Source organism: Ptychodera flava, chromosome 15 (assembly GCF_041260155.1).
Source record: "Ptychodera flava strain L36383 chromosome 15, AS_Pfla_20210202, whole genome shotgun sequence".
Lineage (NCBI taxonomy): Eukaryota > Metazoa > Hemichordata > Enteropneusta > Ptychoderidae > Ptychodera > Ptychodera flava.
In genome coordinates this window covers 30,769,921-30,790,604 of record NC_091942.1, presented here as the reverse complement: position 1 = coordinate 30,790,604, position 20,684 = coordinate 30,769,921, and the positions used below count along the sequence as shown (strand labels likewise).

At 35.2% G+C, this 20,684-nt stretch overlaps 1 protein-coding gene across 1 annotated transcript in view; it reads left to right on the top strand.

Annotated features, from left to right (window-relative positions):
• Positions 1 to 20,684, top strand: part of LOC139151857 (voltage-dependent T-type calcium channel subunit alpha-1G-like) — a 130,442-nt gene that overhangs the window by 90,262 nt on the left and 19,496 nt on the right. The window contains 17 exon segments of the mRNA XM_070724886.1: positions 191 to 425; positions 2,686 to 2,736; positions 4,728 to 4,825; positions 5,793 to 5,916; positions 6,257 to 6,510; positions 6,937 to 7,063; positions 8,880 to 9,008; positions 9,562 to 9,651; positions 10,117 to 10,342; positions 13,627 to 13,778; positions 14,299 to 14,408; positions 14,928 to 15,058; positions 17,016 to 17,086; positions 18,537 to 18,615; positions 19,187 to 19,308; positions 19,554 to 19,823; positions 20,561 to 20,590. Of these exon segments, the coding sequence (XP_070580987.1) occupies positions 191 to 425; positions 2,686 to 2,736; positions 4,728 to 4,825; positions 5,793 to 5,916; positions 6,257 to 6,510; positions 6,937 to 7,063; positions 8,880 to 9,008; positions 9,562 to 9,651; positions 10,117 to 10,342; positions 13,627 to 13,778; positions 14,299 to 14,408; positions 14,928 to 15,058; positions 17,016 to 17,086; positions 18,537 to 18,615; positions 19,187 to 19,308; positions 19,554 to 19,823; positions 20,561 to 20,590 (2,299 nt within the window).

Sequence of the window (20,684 nt, the reverse complement as noted above, 5' to 3'; positions counted from 1 at the left end):
ACTATTTCTAAATGTGGGATTGCAGATTTAGATTGTCAACAGATTGCTTTCATTGAAAAGATATTTGGTCCGTCAAACCAACCTGTAGGGTACAGTTCATCTCTTTAAATTGATTATGGCATGATGTGTACATCTGAGAAAACTCTCTCAACTGAATAATTTTCTGTCCTCTTATATACATATTGAACAGAGCATCTATTGATAATCGTGAGGAGTCATCAGACAACAGCAACCTAGCAGCGCCCTCAGCTGAAAGCAGACGGGCGTCGTTTGCCTCCTGCAATGGCGGCTCAGTGACCGCCAGCACCTGTAACGGTAAGCGCCCGTCCATCTGTAGCCAGACGCCCGATGACGACGACAAAACCGATGTACTTAAAGTACCATCTGTGGAAGTTGTGGAAGATTCAGAAACAAAAGAGGAAGTGGTAAGCAGAGAGTACTTTCAGTTTCTCTGTCTCTGTTGACGTGGAGTGGTTAACGTAGATAAAATCATATTTCAATTAACCATTTACTTTCTATATTTAGGACTGTGTGTGTGCAAATAACTTGTATGGCTAGTACAGTAGAGAAAGCTCTCCCCTTTGGTAATATATTTTAGCATTAGGAATCATCCATGTTTTCTCATAATTATTTAATATTTGTAAACAAACATAGGACCCTTTATAGAGACTGGTAGAGAGATTAATCATTTTGCATACAGTTGAGTGCCCTGTGTAAATTTGCCAACGTTTTTTTATACGTTTTTTTGGGTAATGACAATGTACTCTGTGGTGTGTTAGCTTTAGTTCTGCACCCACTAAAACACACATCCATAATGTATAATGCAACATATTAGCTTGCACATCAAAGTCAGTAATGCCTGACCTGTGAAAGCCAATTTCGTCACCATCAATGAACTCTTGTGGGTTACTCTAAACTATTTCTTCTTTATATCTCTATTTCTTGCTGTATTTTTCCTCTCTTCTATACCTATCTTTTTCTCTTTTTTTCCTACTTTTTTCTCTTTCTGACTTTCTGCATGGAAACATAGGCCACCAAGACGCCCTGTTTTCTGTGCAGATTCGTATTCTGTCATTGCGGGGTAACTCAAGCTTTTTGAATAAATGACAAAGACTTGTGAAATACATTTCTCGTTTGCTCACCATCAAGATGTAAAAATAAGTGCACAGTGTAGTGATTTCTAGCATTCATTGCACCATAGGTTTTCTGACGACCCTACCTTGATAAGACTTTGTGTCCCCACCCCAGTGTTTGCCGGTGGGGGTCATTGCATTCAAGTTTAGGGACGACAGAGTTAAAAAGCTGGGCTATAATTTCTCGCATTTTCTCCCTCGCCCCATCTGCACCCTTCCTAACTGCTTTTGGCATATCTTTAATAGTAAAGTAATACTTTCACCAACACGGCTGCTAAATAGACTGTACATGAAATCTGTTACTACACTGGTGTGGGAATATTTTTGGTACATTTTTATCTTGGTACTCACTGAATACGATTAACTTCTTGGCGGCAATCAGAACTATATTGCCCCAATGCACATTTTATAACCAGCACTTGATGACAATAGCAGACACTTTAATGACACGCTAGAAGTCAACTTTCATACACACAATTAAGAAAGATCTTTAACGACCGGTGTGTATAATATGAATGAGTGTGTTTTTAGTTCTGTATCCCATTGGTTTTGTTATAATACCACTTTTAAGTAGCAGAGTGGAGCATTTTGATGGTCCAGCATGTCTAGACTGGCAGTGGAGTAAAACTCCCAAATTTCTAGTTTCCAAGCCATTTCCTAGATGTTGAATCTCGTTATTAATTGCAGTAGTCATTTATTAGAGTAGCCATGGTTTTTTAAATCCCTTCATTGCTTCAGTGATATTATTGATTTGCTACATGGTTTTTGAATGGTGGTGGGGGGGAGTGAGACAGCAGTGTAGGTTTGGATCAATCGTGCACTGTAGCATAGTTATTGCGATTGAATTGCGGCAGTTAACTTTTCATGGCAAAGCTATAACTACTGAATAGCAGCTACTGAAGTTTCACTCAGTCCAATTGCAATGTGAGCTAGCAACTGATTATTCATATCCACATCCTGTAGAAAACCGCTAACCCTGAGTAACACATTAACTGTCCCACGTGTGTTCCAGATGTAGTCATTCCATTTCACTTTATTGTCCATTATCCTTCCAAGTCATGGTAGTAACATATAGTTATGTAGCAATCCCATCCTAACATTGTATCCGTGGTTTTTTTTCCCCTCCCTTCATCCTGTTTACAAGCAGCAAACTACCGATTGTATGTGTTGCTGTTATGCCTGCTGCACGGTAAATCTTATCAAACCACCGATTGTTATAATCTCTTTTTTTACATTTCTATCCTTATAGAGAACTTCATTCCTCCAATCATTCAAAAATCTTTTGAGCAACTTCAAATTGTGTCAAACATTTCAGTTCCTTAAAAAAATGAAATCATCCCCTAATCAAACAAATATATTAACAATTAATATATTTATTAATCATGGTGAAAATCTTATTTTAGTTACAAACAACAAATGTTTATACACTGCCAGTTTTGTCATGTATCAAGACAACAAAACTTCCATTCTAGCTTTCGTCTTAGCTAAGAAGGACACAATTTGAACCAATTTTCACTTTATAAATGAACTGTTCAATATTTTTTGCCTTCAGTTACCTAATGCATGTTGCTTTGGTTCTCATTCATGTGGCATTAAGAAAAAAGTGAGTTAAAATGGATATCCTTGTTTTGAGTTTAGAATAATTTCACATTTTTTTTTGTTTTGCAATTCGGTTTTAACATTCACATTGTTTTTGAGTTGTTTGAACAAAGAGAAGCATTTATGCATCTTTAGCAAAGTGTGGATTTCACAAATTTTATCAAGGGACTGAAATAAGTTTTGTATTTTAATCACTGGGCTTTTTAGCGTTTTTCTGCACAGCAAGCATGAGGATCTGTTTCGATAAAACTATCCCTTCTCTGTTCACTGTCTTTCAGTATTTTTGCTGTGGAGTTCACAACTATCTCTGGCAACTTTTTTTGTGTTTTGTAATGTGGTTGTTCTGTGATATTAATTGCAGTCTTTTTTTACCTTTCACTTTTTTTTCGATGATGTCATCTAATGTTTCCTGTTTCATCTTGTAATCAATGGGTGAGTGGGTAAAAAGCAGTTCAGAAAATAATTTCACTTTTTTGCGCACTGTATGAAAGATTGTTTTTAGAATTCTCTGTTTTCATTTTCAAAAAAATGAAGTTTGAAGTTTTTTCTTTTTTGACCATTCATCTGTAAGTGTCAGATTTCATAGATGTATACACACCCATATGGTGCACTTTAATACTAACTATTTATCAAGACTTTTGTACCTTATATACGTGGTATCCAGTTTACCTTTCCACCCTATACAAAAGGTCAAAATTTGCATAAAATTTACATATAAGGTGCATTTTGTCATTGCAATGCACCTGCTCTTGATAGCTCAAAATTTTCACACAGTTTACATGTAATTTACTTGTCGTTGGTTGTACACCAATATAGAAAGGTCAAAATTTTTGTAGAATTTATGTATGATTTGAGTTTTGTAATGGTGCATCTGCTGTCTAAAGGTCAAAATTTCCATGTAATTTACATACAAAATTGAATTGTGTCACATTGATATGGGTCATATTGACTCGTAAGTAGGGTGGATAGGAAACAGGATTACAAATTTAAATGAGTTGGTAATTGCATGAAAATTAACATGACTAGAATTGTCATTGGCAATTACAATTACCACCAGGGTCAAACATCATTTTTGTACTTCATGCACAATTACTTAGTTACAATTCAGCAATAAGATGCCAATAATTTGAAAAGCCCAGTTACTTTTGACTTTTATGAAAATTTTGAGTATCTATATCATGGAAGTCTATCAATTTACTTGAGTTCTTCTTGGTTTTATCAAATTCATATCACATTTGCTCTTGGTAGAACCTGAAGAAGATTATTATTATATATCTGTCTTCACTGAATAGGGCATGAAAGCACATGAGGTAGCTGCTGTACAAAATACAATCAAGATTAGCTAATAGAGCTATTGCTATATGAGAAAGAAATACTGAAAAATTAAAAAGTCACTATGATTTGGGCTTTTCAATGGTTTTGCAAATTAAATTTTGCAGTCTGCTACTGACTCGTCTCTTCCTCTTTAGCAGCCAGTCTATTCTGATTGGCTGATGGCAGTAGACTACACCATGTAGTTCCACTTTGCATGTAACACACTCTGCTTCAGATTCTTGTTCAGATCTCTGGTAGACCAACAGCCTGTGCTTATCAATAGATTAGACTGTTCTGTGCACAGATTTTACCTGGATACAAAGCCATCCTTGCTTGAGAGTACAGTATGCCATTCCAGGGTATTGGGTTATTGGCAACCGTACAGTAGAAAAAAGGGATGTGTTATTAAATTTTAGTGCCTCCATGGTTTTGATTTGGAGACATCGTAAGCGTTCGTTTTTTTACTAAATATTGACAAGTTGTATTCTCCCAAGCAAGGAAAATAGTACATCCTTCACTTTTTCATTTTCCTTTGTATGATTTTAATAACACATTACATGTCATTTTATCACATTTTCTCTTTCTTGGCTGAGCACTTATATATACAGGATCTATTTTTTCATGTGAAAGATTTAACTCAACTCTTATATTACTTTACCTTTTTAATTCTTTCCCATCCAGGAATGCCCTGATGTCCTATTCAAGTGCTGTCCGGAACCGAAAGGTTGTTTCAAAACAAGGGCAGAGTATTCCCTGTATTTAGTTTCCCCTGAAAATAGGTAAGCATGAGACTTGCCTTATTTCTGTCGTAAGTCCTGACGTACAGGATTTCTCTTTTAGTATTTACACAGATGATCTTGTCAGTCTCAACATATTTTCTATTTTTTTACATCACTCACTTCAAATTCATCCTACTTCTGTGATGGTAAGACCTGTCTTACCATATCCATTTAGAACGTAATTTCTTTTTTCAGAGTTTCATATTTAGGATTTTAAAATTTTTACATCTTTTTAAGTTTATAAGTAGTTTTGATCAAGTCTTTCTTGTTCAATGATACAGTTAATCATTTTTTTGCACTCAATTTTTGCATCTCATTTTTTCAACACCATGATTTTTCAAATATTTTATGCCATCTTGGCTCATACCATTTTGAATTTTGAGTAAGTTTACATTTTCACGACACTGTAGTTGAAATACTTTTTATCTATATCTATTTTTCTTTTTTTTTTCCTTTCATCATAATTTTGTCAATCATCCATAACTCACTCTTCTTTTTTGGGGGTGAGTAAAAAAACTCAAAGTCTTGAGTGAACTAACCAAAAAATGAAATAAATAATGGTTTGTTTTATTGCCCGCAATGCATTTTCAGAAAGCTGCATGAATTATTTTTTATTGCAGTTTTTTCATTATTCATTTTAAAAAAAAGACTGAATAACTTACTTATTATAAAGCAGATATTTTTGAGCTATCAATCAAAGTGTGTGTTTTTATATTTTTTTCTTTTTCTTTTTCATTCATAAAATTGCACGGGCATAAATGCATCAGCACATTTGCTTCAAATCCCAAACTTTCCTCACCTTTTTGCTCCTATCCTTTTTCAACTTTCCTTTCCTCCCCCCCCCCCCCCCCCCCCAACAAAAACACCTCAGCAAAAAGTTTTCCTCCAAAAAAAGGCTCTCAGCAAAAAGGTGTGTTCATAGGTGGAGAGTTGCTTACCCATGTTCATCTGTTCCTCTCTTGTGCAGGATTAGGAAGAAATTGTCAGCGATAATCTCTACAAAGTGGTTTGATTACGGAGTACTTGGTGTTATATTCTTGAATTGTATAACCCTAGGCATGGAGAGACCCAGCATTAAACCTGATAGTGTGGTGAGTCTACATGCTCTGACTACAGATCATCCTGATTGGTCGAGATATTGTCAATGTTGGCATGATTGGTCCACTGGTGATATGTTAACCATGTAATTGGTCATTGACGATGTCATTGATTATATATGCCATTGGTCAATTATGCAGGTGTTCATTGTTAAGCTAAATTACAGTTTGAATGCAAAATTTTGTCTTGGTTTAAAACATAGACCCCAGAAAGATGTGTAAAACAACTAAATTTCCTTGCCCTCATGTAGGATCTTGTGATTATGTGATTTTGGTATCTTTTTTTACTTGTGCATACTGAAATTCCTTACAACTTTTTCTTTTCTCTCAATAGGAAAGGCAGTTTCTCACCATCACAAACTATTTATTTACCATTATCTTCACCATCGAAATGATCGTGAAAGTATTCGCCAAAGGTTTCATCTTTGGCAAGCATGCGTACTGCAAAAGTGGCTGGAACGTCATGGATGGACTCCTTGTAATCATATCACTCATTGACATCATCATTTCCTTGGTAGCTTCCTCTAGTCCCGACATTTTTGGTGTCCTTCGTGTACTCAGATTACTAAGGACCCTTAGACCCCTTAGGTGAGTTAATAAAAAATATGCAAAGTGTGCTAAGCTGATGATTGCAGTTTTATTAATGGTAATATGAAATTGAAAAAATATTTTAAATCGTAACAACCCAGGGAAAGGAAAAAGTTAATGTTTCAAACACATCTAGGATACACTGGAAGAATTACAATAACTGTAATTTATAATTATTTTCCCATTTTTGTAAGCTTATTTTCAAAAATATTTGAATTACACTTGTACAATACACTGTCAACAGTAAAAGGCCTACCCAAATTAGTGGTCATTTTGTTATCATCGTCCAGGAAATTGTGAGTTGTTCTAAAAACAGCTAGAATAACCTCATTCAGATTGGATTAAACAAGGAAAATCTACAAAAATCGGTTTAGTGTTCAGAAGACAGTGTCAAGTTAATATTTTCACCTATGTTTCTATCAACAGAGTAATCAGTCGGGCTCCTGGTTTAAAGTTAGTGGTGCAAACCTTGCTTTCATCGTTGCGTCCCATTGGCAACATTGTGCTGATTTGCTGTACTTTCTTTGTCATTTTTGGAATCCTTGGCGTACAGGTAAGTCTGCTTTTTCAGAGAGCGCTGAAAAGTGTTGGTGCTTATCAAGGTTCAAAGGGATAACATCACAAACAAAGCTCCAGTAAAACTCAATGTTGCAAGACTGGAACACACTGGACCCATGTTTAGCTACAGTACAATTCAATACTGTACTAGGGGGTATGTTTGTATACATTCATCACAAAAGGCACCTTTTGGGCATGCACTGATTGATACTTCAAGGGAGATGGACCAGTGTAATAGAAGTACCACCCTCTACTTTGTATCGGGCAATACATTGCACTAATGTCCTCATGCATCCATTGAAGTATTTTTGTAATAACTCCATGATATGCTGGATCTGTGTTTTGTTCACTAATGTCCTCATGCATTGTATTTGTAATAATTCCATGATGTGCTGGATCTGTTTTGTTTAGGTACTAAATAAAGACAAGAAATTGCAGAGTGTATAAATTACAATAAATTGACCCTGTTTTTGAAAACATGCCTTTGTTAGAAATTCATTTTCAAGCTGCAATTTTTTTTTTCTACAGATTTTGAAAAAAAATTGTAAATCATGTTATAGCTGATTCTTCGTTAAAAAATCACAGAATACTCCAGCTATTTGACCAGATTAAATTGAAATTTGCTGACCCAAGTAGAATGTCTGCCTTTGACTCTAATATGAGTTCACCTTTTCTAATTTCATTGAAACATGAGGGTCGTACCTGTGAATAACAGACCAGTTGTAGTTAAAACATCTTGAAAACGTATCAACTGTACTGAAAAAGTGCCTGAAGTATGTGTTCAGAATGATATGTCTATTATTTCCTTCAAAAATTGTGGTTACAGCTGCTTAGAAGTTTTTGTACAAAATTTTGAAACGGACATATATTTCGGATTTATTAAATATATCAATGATGTAATAGTGTGTATAATCTATAATTAGATTCAGGTCAGAGTAAATATGTGTTACTGTTCAGAATAGATATGTGTCAACCATTGATCAACAACAGTAATGTCCAACTGAATCATTCTCTAAATGATATCTGGTGAGGTTTGACCTTTTGTCACATTCCATTGACACTGTTTCCGGTCTGGTCTGCCATTTGAAAATATACCCTCACTATATTATCATACCCTTACTATATTAAGTGTGACTTGTCAATTTGTGGTCGGATGTGCTGCTTGAAATTTTTTGCCGGTTATTTCTGGTCCAATATCCAACATGATGTTTCCCTACAAGAATTCTTTCTGGTTACATCCTCTGAAAATGATTTCACCCATCTGGTTATCATGTATCAGTGAATAACAATGGAAGCTTTTCTGCAGATGGACATATAAATGGTGTAAACTTCTGCCTAGCAGGAGTTGCAAATAGAAACATCAGTTAATTGTGTTCAACATATTTGATAAGATCAAAATCTCCTGAAAGTCTCTTTTGAACATTTTTGATAGATAAAAGTCTTCTGAAAGTCTGTTTGCACAGAGCGCATTCCATTATGATGATATTTTGTTGTCTTTTTATATGTTGTGTGCATTTCAAAGTTCCATGTTATCAACAGATGAAACAGTATCGCTCTTGATTTTCACAAACAAACTTCATTATTTGATTATTTACATATCTACATGATGTTGTGTAAACTTCTCCAGTGCACAACATAACCCTCTTCCCTGACCTTTACCCTCCCATCAAGAGAAGAAATCGCTCAAAATTTTAATATAAGACTGACCTGTAACCCCAGTGTGACCCCACCTTTGACCCTGGAAGTACTGAACATTTGACCTTTGTCTTTTGACTTACTTTGACCTGTGACCTTTTTTTCTATGCTTACAGTTGTTCAAGGGTAAGTTCTACCACTGTAAAGGCTATGATGTCAGACATATCAGGAACAAAACCCAATGTCAGGCTGATCCAGACAATGTGTGGATTAACCAGCGCTACAACTTTGACAACCTTGGCCAGGTAAATATTATCTATATTATCGAACTTCTTACAAAACCACCTGAAGATGCCAAACTTTACATTCTGTATGCATTGACTGATTTTATAAAACGACAAACCATATAAAATAAGACCAAAGACCATCTGAAAGCTTCTCACTGCAATGCAAACTTTAGAAGTATATAGTATCTTTTTTTTCTCTGACAAATGGAGTGAGAAAAGCGCCCTCTGTTGGTGAAACTTTGTATTTTCAACTAGGGATTTCAGATATGTACCTGTAGTTGGTGTATTTTTAAATAGAGTATCAGATGTCGACATATTTATTAAATCAGAAAGACACTTGATGTACCAAGTGTCCCTAAATAAGTAAGAATTTCTTCTTCATTGAAATGGTGATAGGAAAGTATGCTGTGAGTTGCAAGAATTTTAGTGTTGTAGTTAACCATCACGTTGTGAGGTCTTTATACATAACCAAATTTAACCTCATCTTCAGTTTCCTTTTGAATGATCTAGACAGTGTTCTGAGGAATTTTCAAGCAGACAGAATTTACAGACAAGCGTTTTTTTGTTACAGGCTCTAATGGCATTATTTGTGCTAGCATCAAAAGATGGATGGGTGGAGATCATGTACAATGGTCTAGATGCTGTTGGCATTGATCTTCAGGTAAGTATCTCACTGGGAAAGTCAAGGAAACAACATAGTGGCTTTTACTATCAAGTTTAACATGTTTACATTGTCAACTCAATATGAAGCCAAATAATATGTTTGAATTATTCATGTTTGAAAAGTATTTTTTTTAACAATGGCCCTCTTAAGAGAAGTTAACAGAAGATGTTTTAACTTTTGTCTCATAAATGGCCTACTGGAATGTCACTAATAACAATGCCAAATTCAGTGGGTGTGAAAAGGTTACAACAAAAGTGATTTTGTGATATTCAGTGCAAATGCAACAGTGTATACGGGATGGTGAAGAACCATTCAGTAGGTGTGTTTTTTCACAGTTAACATATAAAACAATGATATGGAGATTTATTCATTTTCATAACCAATCAAACTCAGTTATTTACCTCTTCCGTTTATAATTTACCAATCAGAGTCTTGATTGATATCTTTTTTTTCATCCAACAGCCAGTGAGAAATTACAATGAATGGTTAATCCTGTACTTCATCTCATTCCTTCTGATTGTCGGATTTTTTGTGCTCAACATGTTTGTGGGGGTGGTCGTGGAAAACTTTCACAAGTGCCGGGAGGAGCAAGCGGCCGAGGAGATGAGGAGAAAGATGGAGAAGCGCCAACGCAAGCTGGAAAAAGCCAGACAGAGTATGGCCGCCGAACTTTCTAAAAATTCACCCGGTCGGTACTAGTGTTGCTGTTATGCTACTTTGCATACATTGCAAGGCTATCTCTCACCCTCTCTCTCTCTCTCTCTCTGACGATTTCCAGACATTTTGGTGCTTTTTTGTTCACTGTTGATAAACTTCTCAGGGAAAAGAAGAAAAGCAACAAATTCAGAAAACAGGTTTCAAAAATTGTAACTAGACTTGCAATGTATCATGTGTGTCCAGTTTCACAAATACTGCTTGCTATGTTAGTGCATGGTGTAATTTTTTAAAACAACAGCTTGAAGTTAATTAATTGCATGCTAATTAGCCATTGCATATTAGGAAATAGTTGTATTGCTCGTTACTATTTTTAGTTTATAAGTTAAATCATCATGAACACCTTGTTTTATCCTTTTTTTTAAAGAAGGCAGCTGAATCAAAATGTTTTATTTTCTTAAAAGTATACTTTTGTTCTACTATATACCAGCTCTTGCTATGAGTCATTTACTTTGTCCAAGATTATAAACTATGATTTTACTTTGAAAAAGTAAACTTTTTTTTTGAAATTCAACCAAAGTTTATCTATTTTCTCACTATATTTTACATCATGACTGCTTTGCTGAACTTCACCTACATATATGCAAGCAGTAGCTTTCATTCTATTTTCTATTTTCTGGATAAGGTTTTTATTCTGAATGAGGTGACTTCATTCCACACTTTTTTGAGGGTACATTGTTTTTACATCTTTTTTTTTCAGCATAAGCTTGTCATGATAATAATAGTTATATCTCCCCTTCACTAGGGTAACAAGGCTTGTTGATGTAGTGATGTGTTTTTACAGGTGTCACTAATGGGTGGATCTGTAGTGTCAATATAGTGTTATGCATGGTTAGCGTGTGTGCATTCATTGTCCGTCATACATGTATGTTGTAGTTTGTATGATTACACTGCCTGCATGGAAAGTTGGTGCATATAAAACAAGAAAGGAAAATAAAAGAAAATCTGCATTAAAAATATACATTGCCTGCAAAAAAGTCACACATATAATGTAATGATAAAAAAATACTGGTTATCAGTTCACTAGAAGTTTGTTCTGCCCCAGCATGCTTTGCAACTCCCAGCATGCATCAGCCAAAGTGATGCATGAACATAGTGAAAATTAAAAGTAACACTGCCACTTGTGAATGGATGGAAACACACGGAGTAGCCCAGCATCATGCTATGTGCATTCGGGACTTTTATTCCTGTACGTAGTATGAACTGTCTTATCTTTTTGTACGTGTTTGATTTATTTCCTATTTTTTTCGATTCTGTATTTATTGTGTAATGTTCTTTTTTTCTTTCTAATTTTGTGTTGGTTTTTTTGCAATTTTTTTTAATGAATGTGGGCATTTTATCATGCTTTTTCCTAATCATACTCATACTGCCTCTCAGTCTGCTTCCACATCATATAATCATGGACACACAGTGAAAGATTGATAATCTTAGTGTGTCTATGATTAAACCCTGGAGTAACTCATAAAAATCTACCGCTCCATATTTTTTCATCATTACTTTTTAATACAGCATGTTCATTTCTTTATCCTATTCATTGTTTCATTATCCTAGACTTTGTCATTTCAATTGATTTAGCTTGTGTCCATCTAGATCTAGACTTGAAATGTCAGAGTAAAGTCTGACACTTCACTCCATCCAATCATAGTCACAGTCTCATTCTGAACATCCAATCATTGCATCTGTCTCATTTTCACCCTTTCAGCAACTTCAGCATCTATCGCCATCTATCGCCACCTCAGTCTAGTTCTTGAGTAGTTCATTTCACCTTCCATATATTACTTCCCAATATCCATTCATGACATATTCATAACATATTTATTCTATTGTTTAATCCCAATGATGTCCAAACAAACTTCCAGGTGTATCTCGAAACCAAGTGAATATCAAAATTTCACTGTTTCAACACATTGTCAACTCAGCCTGTACATGTACAAACTACTTTGTTATTGTTGACAAGTGAATTTGAGATATGAATTCAATTTTAAACAATAACAGTATACTTTACACATATTCACACTATGTTGATATGCTTCTTGGAATAGAACAAAAACAAAAACAAAAAAATTGTCTAAAGTTATAGCCACTGGCCTTTTAAATTCATCGTCAAACAAGCATCTTTATGGAATCAAATTAGTGGAAGGAAACTAATTTTGGCACTTTCACCTGTATGAAATATGTTTAATGGACTTCAATCAATATCCTCTACACAGCTGTAGAATTCTATGGAATCTTGTATTGCCATAGAATTCTATAGAAAATGAGATGAAATTATATCAACTTCTATAGAACTTATGTAGATATCTTGAGAATTTCCATAACATATAGAATTATATAGAATTCTATTATATAGAATTCTATATAGAATTCTATAGAATTCTATAGTCTTTTTCGTATTACAAGGCAGGTTACAATCACCTTAAAGTTTGAAATCCTAGCGATAATTGAATTAGAGTTTTAAACAGCTTATCTGTAACAGCCAAAAAAACAGCTGTGTAGAGGATATTGATAAAGCATGGAGTCTAATACAATGCAAAGATACAAGTCCAAACATGAATGTGTAAATGGGATTGGTGCACCACATTATGAAAACATAGGACTGAACTGTATAAGGCCAATAGAACTCTGTCAATGAAGTCACATTCGTACAGTATTGATGACTTATGAACACAGCACTTAAGATCAGAAACCAGCCACAGATGGAACTCAGCCATTTATAATCAAAGATTGCACTGCTATGATCATGATGAACATGCAATGTGCAGGCAAATCCCCTGAACTTGAAACAACAAAATATTGATAATTTGCCAAAAAAGAGATGAAAGTTAGACCAGGCCCTGAATTGTGGATTTAATATCATGCTGTAGCTTTGTACCCAACTTGAACCAACTTCAGGAAGGCAGATTTAAAGAATTTTTTTTTTGAAAAATTTTGATGCAAAATGTATAAATGTACGACGTAACTATTCTGACTTATTATATTTCTTTAGTGCATTTTAGGGTAAGCAACATGTACAGTTCAACTCTGTGTCACACTTACATTTCCTCTGATTTCCTCTTTCTCCCTAGCCATAAAAATATCGCCAACGGACAATACTATGTCTACGAAATCTAATTTATCCAATGTTACCTTCCAGGTATTCATATATTCCCCATGTACAATTTGATTGAATATGTCATCACGGCATGTAATGAATTTATCATTTAACAGATATGTTTTCCTTTTTTTTGTGTGTCATCTGTTCTCACTTTTAAATAACAGGAGCTCAAGAGACACCGTATTACATGAATTATTGCCGACCCCGTAGAGTTATACATGATCTGATAATGAACAAGTACTTTGATCTGATAATTGCAGCAATTATTGGACTTAATGTCATTAGTATGGCACTAGAATTTTATAATATGCCGCAGGTAAGTGTTTCTACCCATAACTCCTGACCTGTGTCTCATTACTGTAACCTTTGACCCTATGTTCGTTCACAGAGCATTACTGTGGCTAATGTGCAGCATCTCGGAAGCTGTTATCCAATTGGTTGGCTGAATCTTACAGTTATCATTGAATTATACACAATAGACTCCTTAAGTTGCTGTGAATAGTGACGATTGACCAATCAGATATGCACATCAGCAGCATTATTGCATGTTAGACAAGTGTTGAAAGTGTAATGTTTCTTGTAAGATCAGATTGGAAAAAATCATCTTTGGAAGACCCTCACCATGATTGGGAATCATAAAGGGTGTCCACGACCGATGTAACTTCAAATCCTTCATTGGATTTGCAAAACAACAAATCGCTTCATTAGTGGAACAGAAGTCAATAAAAAGCTCTCTCAAAATTACACATAGTCAATCTTTCCCTCAGTTCAGCTTTCATGAAGCAGTCCTACTGATCTCTCAGCTCTAATTTTCAATTCTTTTTTTTCTGTTGCAGAAATTGATAGACATCTTAAAAATTGTGAATTACGTTTTCACAGCTGTGTTCATATTAGAAGCAATATTAAAAAATGTTGCGCTAGGCATCGTCAGATATTTTAGGGACAGGTTAGTATACGTATAGAAATACTCCTATCCTATGAAACACCATCTACTCCCCTTTTAATACTGTGGAATGGTCTTATTTATGATTGGATGGTTTTATGTGGACAATGCCATTTTTATGAGGGGAGTATTAAGGAATAAGTTGAGGTAAAAAGCCAGTATGACTGGCTCTTTTGTCATCATTTTTGGAGTAATCAGAATAAAGTCACAATGATTATAAAACAGTACAGAGATGGCCGAATTCAAATTTGTTCAAATTATGATGATATTTTTTAAGAATCAATTGTCACAGCGCATTAGATTTTGATCAGGTGAAATAAATCACAATTTAGATGATCATGGCTCTTTAATATGTGTGTCACCAGACAAGACATTTCACCCTTGATGTTATAAGTTGCAACCCTCTACCATTCACATGAAAAAGGTTTTAGACAATAAGTGAAAAATAAAAAAATTTCTCTTTTGAAGATCATGACAAGGAATGACCTGGTTTTGCATCACCGTTGTTTTCACTCTCCCCAGGTGGAACCAATTAGATATGTTAATAGTAGTGCTATCAATACTGGGTATAGTTTTAGAAGAATTAGAAGGGTCGGAACTTCCCATCAACCCAACCATTATCAGAGTCATGAGGGTTCTCAGGATAGCGAGGGGTAAGTCTTCCATGTTTGGCAACTTGCCAGCATGCATCACACTCTGAGAGTGCTATTGTATTTACCTTAACATATCTTAGGTAAACATTTCCATATATACTGGGACTTGGATGTGCAATGGAATACTCTTTCAATATGACCCATAAGGGCATAATTTTATCAGAACATGCAAAGAAAATCTTGTGAATATCCTATTTTTGTCTGTGTGTGGTGTGTGTGTTCCTGTGTGCATCTGTATATATATATATATATATATATTATATATATATATATATATATATATATATACACACACACACACACACACACACACACACACACACACACACAGGTACATTCACACACATATTTTCTTATGCTGGAGAAAGAAATGCTTGTTTTGCAGCCATTGATACTGGTATAAGCCTTCAATTTTGGTTCAGATTTCATAGAAAATACTGTAATTTATACTAGTCATATGTACATAGTTTTGCATTTTATACATTGCATGATTATTTTCCTGATGGAGTCACTCAGTTAGAGTTGATCATGAGATGAAAAATCATTATCTTTCTGAAGCACGATAGGATCTCATGCTCAACTCCAACCGACAGGTTGATTCAAACTAACAATAGAAAATAGGTGTACGTATTATTTTTGAAGTATCATACATATCTACCAGATGTAGTTTTAATAGTGCATGTCAAACATGTCTGCCAAACTAACCTGGAATTTTACAATATATGTTTCTTGAATCCATGCACACACTACTTTCTTATATCACAATCCACACTCCTCCTGTTTTTAAGCAAGTGTCATGTTAGCATAGAAAATGGATGATACCTGCCCATCTGACGACACATTTCAAAATTGGATGTCATTAGTTGTTGCTTAGAAACTTACAAACAAGCACACAAATTTGAACTGCTTGTTCTGGTTTAATTACCCAAAAAGGACAGTTTTGTCAGTGCTTTGTGCAGAATTGAAGAACTTTTCTCTAACACTTTGGCACCAGAGTGAAACCAAAAACGATCAAATTGTTAATTGTGTGACATATACATCTAACTTTTTTTTCATTTCAATAATTCACTTTTACTGATACTTTTGTTTGACAAAAAATGACAAAAATGAACAAAATTGCATCTTTATTGAATGTCGCATGCAGAGTTTGCATGAGTGTGCCTCAAAAAGTGATTTAAATATTTTTCTTTCATTTCCAAGAAAAAACTTTTTTTGCTTGAAGTCTTTCATTTTTTAGTAATGATGTTTTTGATGCATTAAAAAAAAATAAGCCAAACAAGTTACATTGACACATCGTCATAGCAACTCCAGTTCCCTTGCACATTTCCGTGTTGTGTGATGTGTGTAGACACAGTTTTAATTATGCACCATTTGAATATTCATAATTCGGTGTTTTGGACACCATGTATCGTTCTAATATTTCTGTGACTGTTATTACTCTCTCCTTTTACAACGCTTTCACCTCGGGCAGTGTTAAAACTGATGAGGACTATGACAGGCTTACGGTCACTGCTAAGTGTCCTAATGATTGCTATTCCGGAGGTAACATTGCAATCTCTGCATGACAAAATGAGTGACTCCCCGTAATTACCCCATTGGAAAAAAAAATATCTTGCATTCAGAATACAAAGACACAGTGTTAAGTGTGTGTGTGGTACTCAGAGGGTGACTTTTGTCAACAAAATCTTAAACAGCATCGAGATTCAGAATTGCACTGTAGGTATTGTTCAAGAAATTGTTCAGAAATACTGCATAAAGAAGTGACACCCTCGTTATGACGCCATGCTCTACACTGTGTCTTGTAACACTAGGGCAGCTTACAAGTTACTTCTCTCTCACCCACCGCACACCCTGTCACAACCTGCTATCCACCACTGTCACCACACAAACCGTCGTGCTTGGAAGGCTGTTTTGTTTTGATGCGCCCTGTTATACTTGCTTCTTCCCTCACTTATAGTTCTCAAGTTGCTGAAAATGGCCAAGGGTATCCGTCAACTGCTTGACACAGTACTTCAGGCCTTGCCGCAGGTAAAATCAAGTCCACCAACAGACAGACAGTCAACGCAAAGCAACATAATACAAAAAAAATGGGGATTGTGTTCTCCGCCATCCACTTGTTCATGATAAATGTGTGTTAGAGAGTATGTGTGAGAGTGTGGAAGGTCATCATCATCATTATCATTGTCATCACCGTCCATTCTGTCACCTAGTTGCCATAGTTACTCCTCAGTGAGGAAGCTTTTTAGCCACCGTCATTTTCACTCTTCTCCTTAAAGTCTATTTGAATAAGATTGACGTACAAAAAACAAACATGCAAAAATGAATTCGCAAAGCTCAAGACAAATGTTTGTATGTTGTCTGGTGGAGGGAATGTGAATATGCTGCCATTTCTGCTCTATCTCCACTGTGAACCATCTTGTGTGAATTTCATTTATTTCCATTATGTCTGTGTGTACATGCTGCCATTTCTCCCCTATCTTCTCTGTTAATCATCTCTTGTGAATTTCATTTTCTTTCATTGTGGCTGTGTGTGTTTCAGTTTTAATCATGGCTGCTGTCACTGAATAATTGCTGATGAACTTTAATTTTTACAAACCCATTGCTTTATCATTTTCAGACATTTTTTCTTACTTGTGTTTTTGAATTTCATGTTTTGCTTGCTATAAACCAAAGTACGAATTTGAGCATATGTTTTCAAGCCAAGTCTGTCTCTACCTGTCCACTCCATATCCTCTTTCCAAATTATGAATCATCTTTCTGGGCTAGATACTGCTTTAATAGCGTCAGAGCAGTTGCTGGCTCAAAAACTGTCATATTTAGAAAGTTCTGTCCATTCATTTGGTAATAAATTGATGTTCCTTGAATGGTTTGTAAATCTATGGAAAATGCATAGATATAGAAAATACCAGGGTCGTAGAGTATCACGCCAGTTTTTGTGTTTAGTATTGATAAAACAAAGGTTGGGGCAGGGGCTCAGTAACCATTATAAACTAGCATATAAAATATTTCTACAAGGCAAAGAAAAACTAGAAAAGTAATGTTATTTCATGCTGATTTTATTTAGTGGATCAGGCATGATGTAGAAAACTTTCATTTCTAAATTTGAGGGCCCCTTCGCAATAAAGGAATACAGGTGGAAAAAAAAGCACTTTTCCACCTTTTTTGAAATTGAGCGATCCAAAAACTGTAGTGTTTGGCTAGTGTAGAAATCTTTTTCCTGGTTCACCATTTGTTCCACTGCCTTTAGTTTGCTAGAGTAGCTAGTTATCACCTTGCTTGATAGTTTTGTAGATTCCCTGGTAGAAAATGCTGCCTCTGTCACTGTATGCATTTATTTCGCACATATTGTCTTTTGAGGAAAAATTTGTTCCAAAAAATTTATCAAACAAGAAAATGTTTCAAGTTTTGTAGAGGAATGACCACAATATTTGAGTTCAATTTTCACTAAACTTCACATTTTTTCATCCCAAATAAATAGGTTGGAAATCTAGGGCTGTTGTTTTTCTTACTGTTCTTTATATTTGCTGCTCTTGGAGTGGAACTCTTTGGAAGACTTGGTAAGTGGATCCCCACTTTGAACTCTGACCTTTGAACTTCCTAGCAACGTTGCAGAAATGTTGCCTTCATGAAGCCATATTTTTAATCACAAACTTTCAGTTGTGATAAAAGCACCATACAGATAACACTTACACAGTAAATTTTATGGATGATTTGGTGGCTTTCAAACTGGTTCAGGAAGGGTTCAGTGGAATTTAAGTTCATTTGATACTGTCAGCTGGAATTGCGAATCAGTCTGCAGATTTCAATTGAGCAAACTACCTTAGTTTGATGTTATGATGATAGAGAAAAGTTTTCATGTCTAATGATAAGTTTTAACCGTTGTATTACTGCATATGTCTACACTTGCTTGACTCTTTTTCAGGTTTCCCTCTCACATTTTTAATATTCAATTTGTCTTAATTAATATTTGTCAAAACAAGTTTGTATATATTTGGTACAAATTTTCAAGCAGGATTTCTCTGAGAATGCTACAAGTGAATTAAGTTTTAGTCAGGAAGATGAGTGCCATTTGCAGTTCTTGTTCATGTTCGCCATATTGACAGGTAGTGATTTTAATGTTCTTTTCAGATTGTTCGGACGCTAATCCGTGTGCAGGTTTGGGAAGACATGCCTCATTCCGTAATTTTGGCATGGCATTCCTTACTTTGTTCCGGATTTCCACTGGTGACAACTGGAATGGTATAATGAAGGTATGAGATCTTTGTTTAATGAGACATCGTGTTCATAATAATTATTATCAAAGTATGCACTTTGTTCATTAGCTCTCTATTACTACCAAAGTTTGGTACAAACCGTAGAGTCTTTGCTGAAGTTTGACCCTTACAAAGCGAAATTAGGCTGAAAATGTTAAAGTTCAATGGTTAAACTTCTCTGTAATTAGAATGTTCAACTTCTAAGAAAGTAACAGCTTTTCTGATTTCTTTTCTTTTCATAGGATACATTGCGCACATCTCCTATGTGTGACAACTCTTCAGGGTGTGAAAAAAACTGCTGCGCCAGTCCAATTCTGTCTCCGATTTACTTTGTGAGTTTTGTGCTGATGGCCCAGTTTGTGCTGGTCAACGTGGTCGTTGCCGTGCTCATGAAGCATCTTGAAGAATCTCACAAGATGGATCAAGATGATGATGAAGAGGACCAGGCCATCGCCGAGGAGATCAAGAAGGAGATTGAAGAGGAAGCTGCTCGGAGACGGAAAGAGGACGAGGTGAGTCAATATGGGTCAGATTTCAAGTTTTACTAACAGGAAAAGTTTATAGTCTCAAGTATCCATGCTGTTATCATATCAGAAGTAATCTAAAAAGTATGTTTTGACATGTGCTCTTGAACAAGTTGACCATTCCACAGTGGACATACATTGATCTTTCTGTTTGTATATGTCTTTGTTCAAATGACGTTTGTTATCCATAATTTTATTTCATTAAGCATCTGCTTTTTCTATGCCATCAATGACTGTCTTTCTCACTGACACATTACTTTCTTATCACACTAATCATCAATTTCATCTAACATTTCCATTCTCTCTGTCTGACTAATGCATTTTTCATCTAGTGTTCTTTATTTTGCATCATCAAAATCATCAATAGTGGAAGTTACTTTAGAAAAGATGTTTGCTTTTGTTATGGCAATATTAAAGTTAGCTGCAGTGAGGTCTTCAATAGTAACATTGTAGTGCTACATTTTCTTTTGAAGAAGCATCTACTGATTGGTCAATGGTCAAACATGTGATAACATAGAAACCAAACAACCCAATCAGAAGGATGCTACCATACATGTACATGCCAACCCAACCTATCAGCATTCATCTTAAAAATCTGTCAATGATCTCATCAACTTTCCATTTCATTCTCTAAAGTTTATATCTTTTTTGCCGCCTTCAGCTTCTGTTTCCTTTCTGCTTTTAAAGTTTTCATGTTTCTTTAATCCATCACATAATCTTCTCAGGATCCAGGGCCAACTTGTAGTCTGCTACAGGTATTTATTGTTTCTGCTTCCCGATATAATTTTGCAATATTTCTTTATTTCACCATCATCACGCTTACTGTCTTTCTGTTTTCTGCCATAGCCT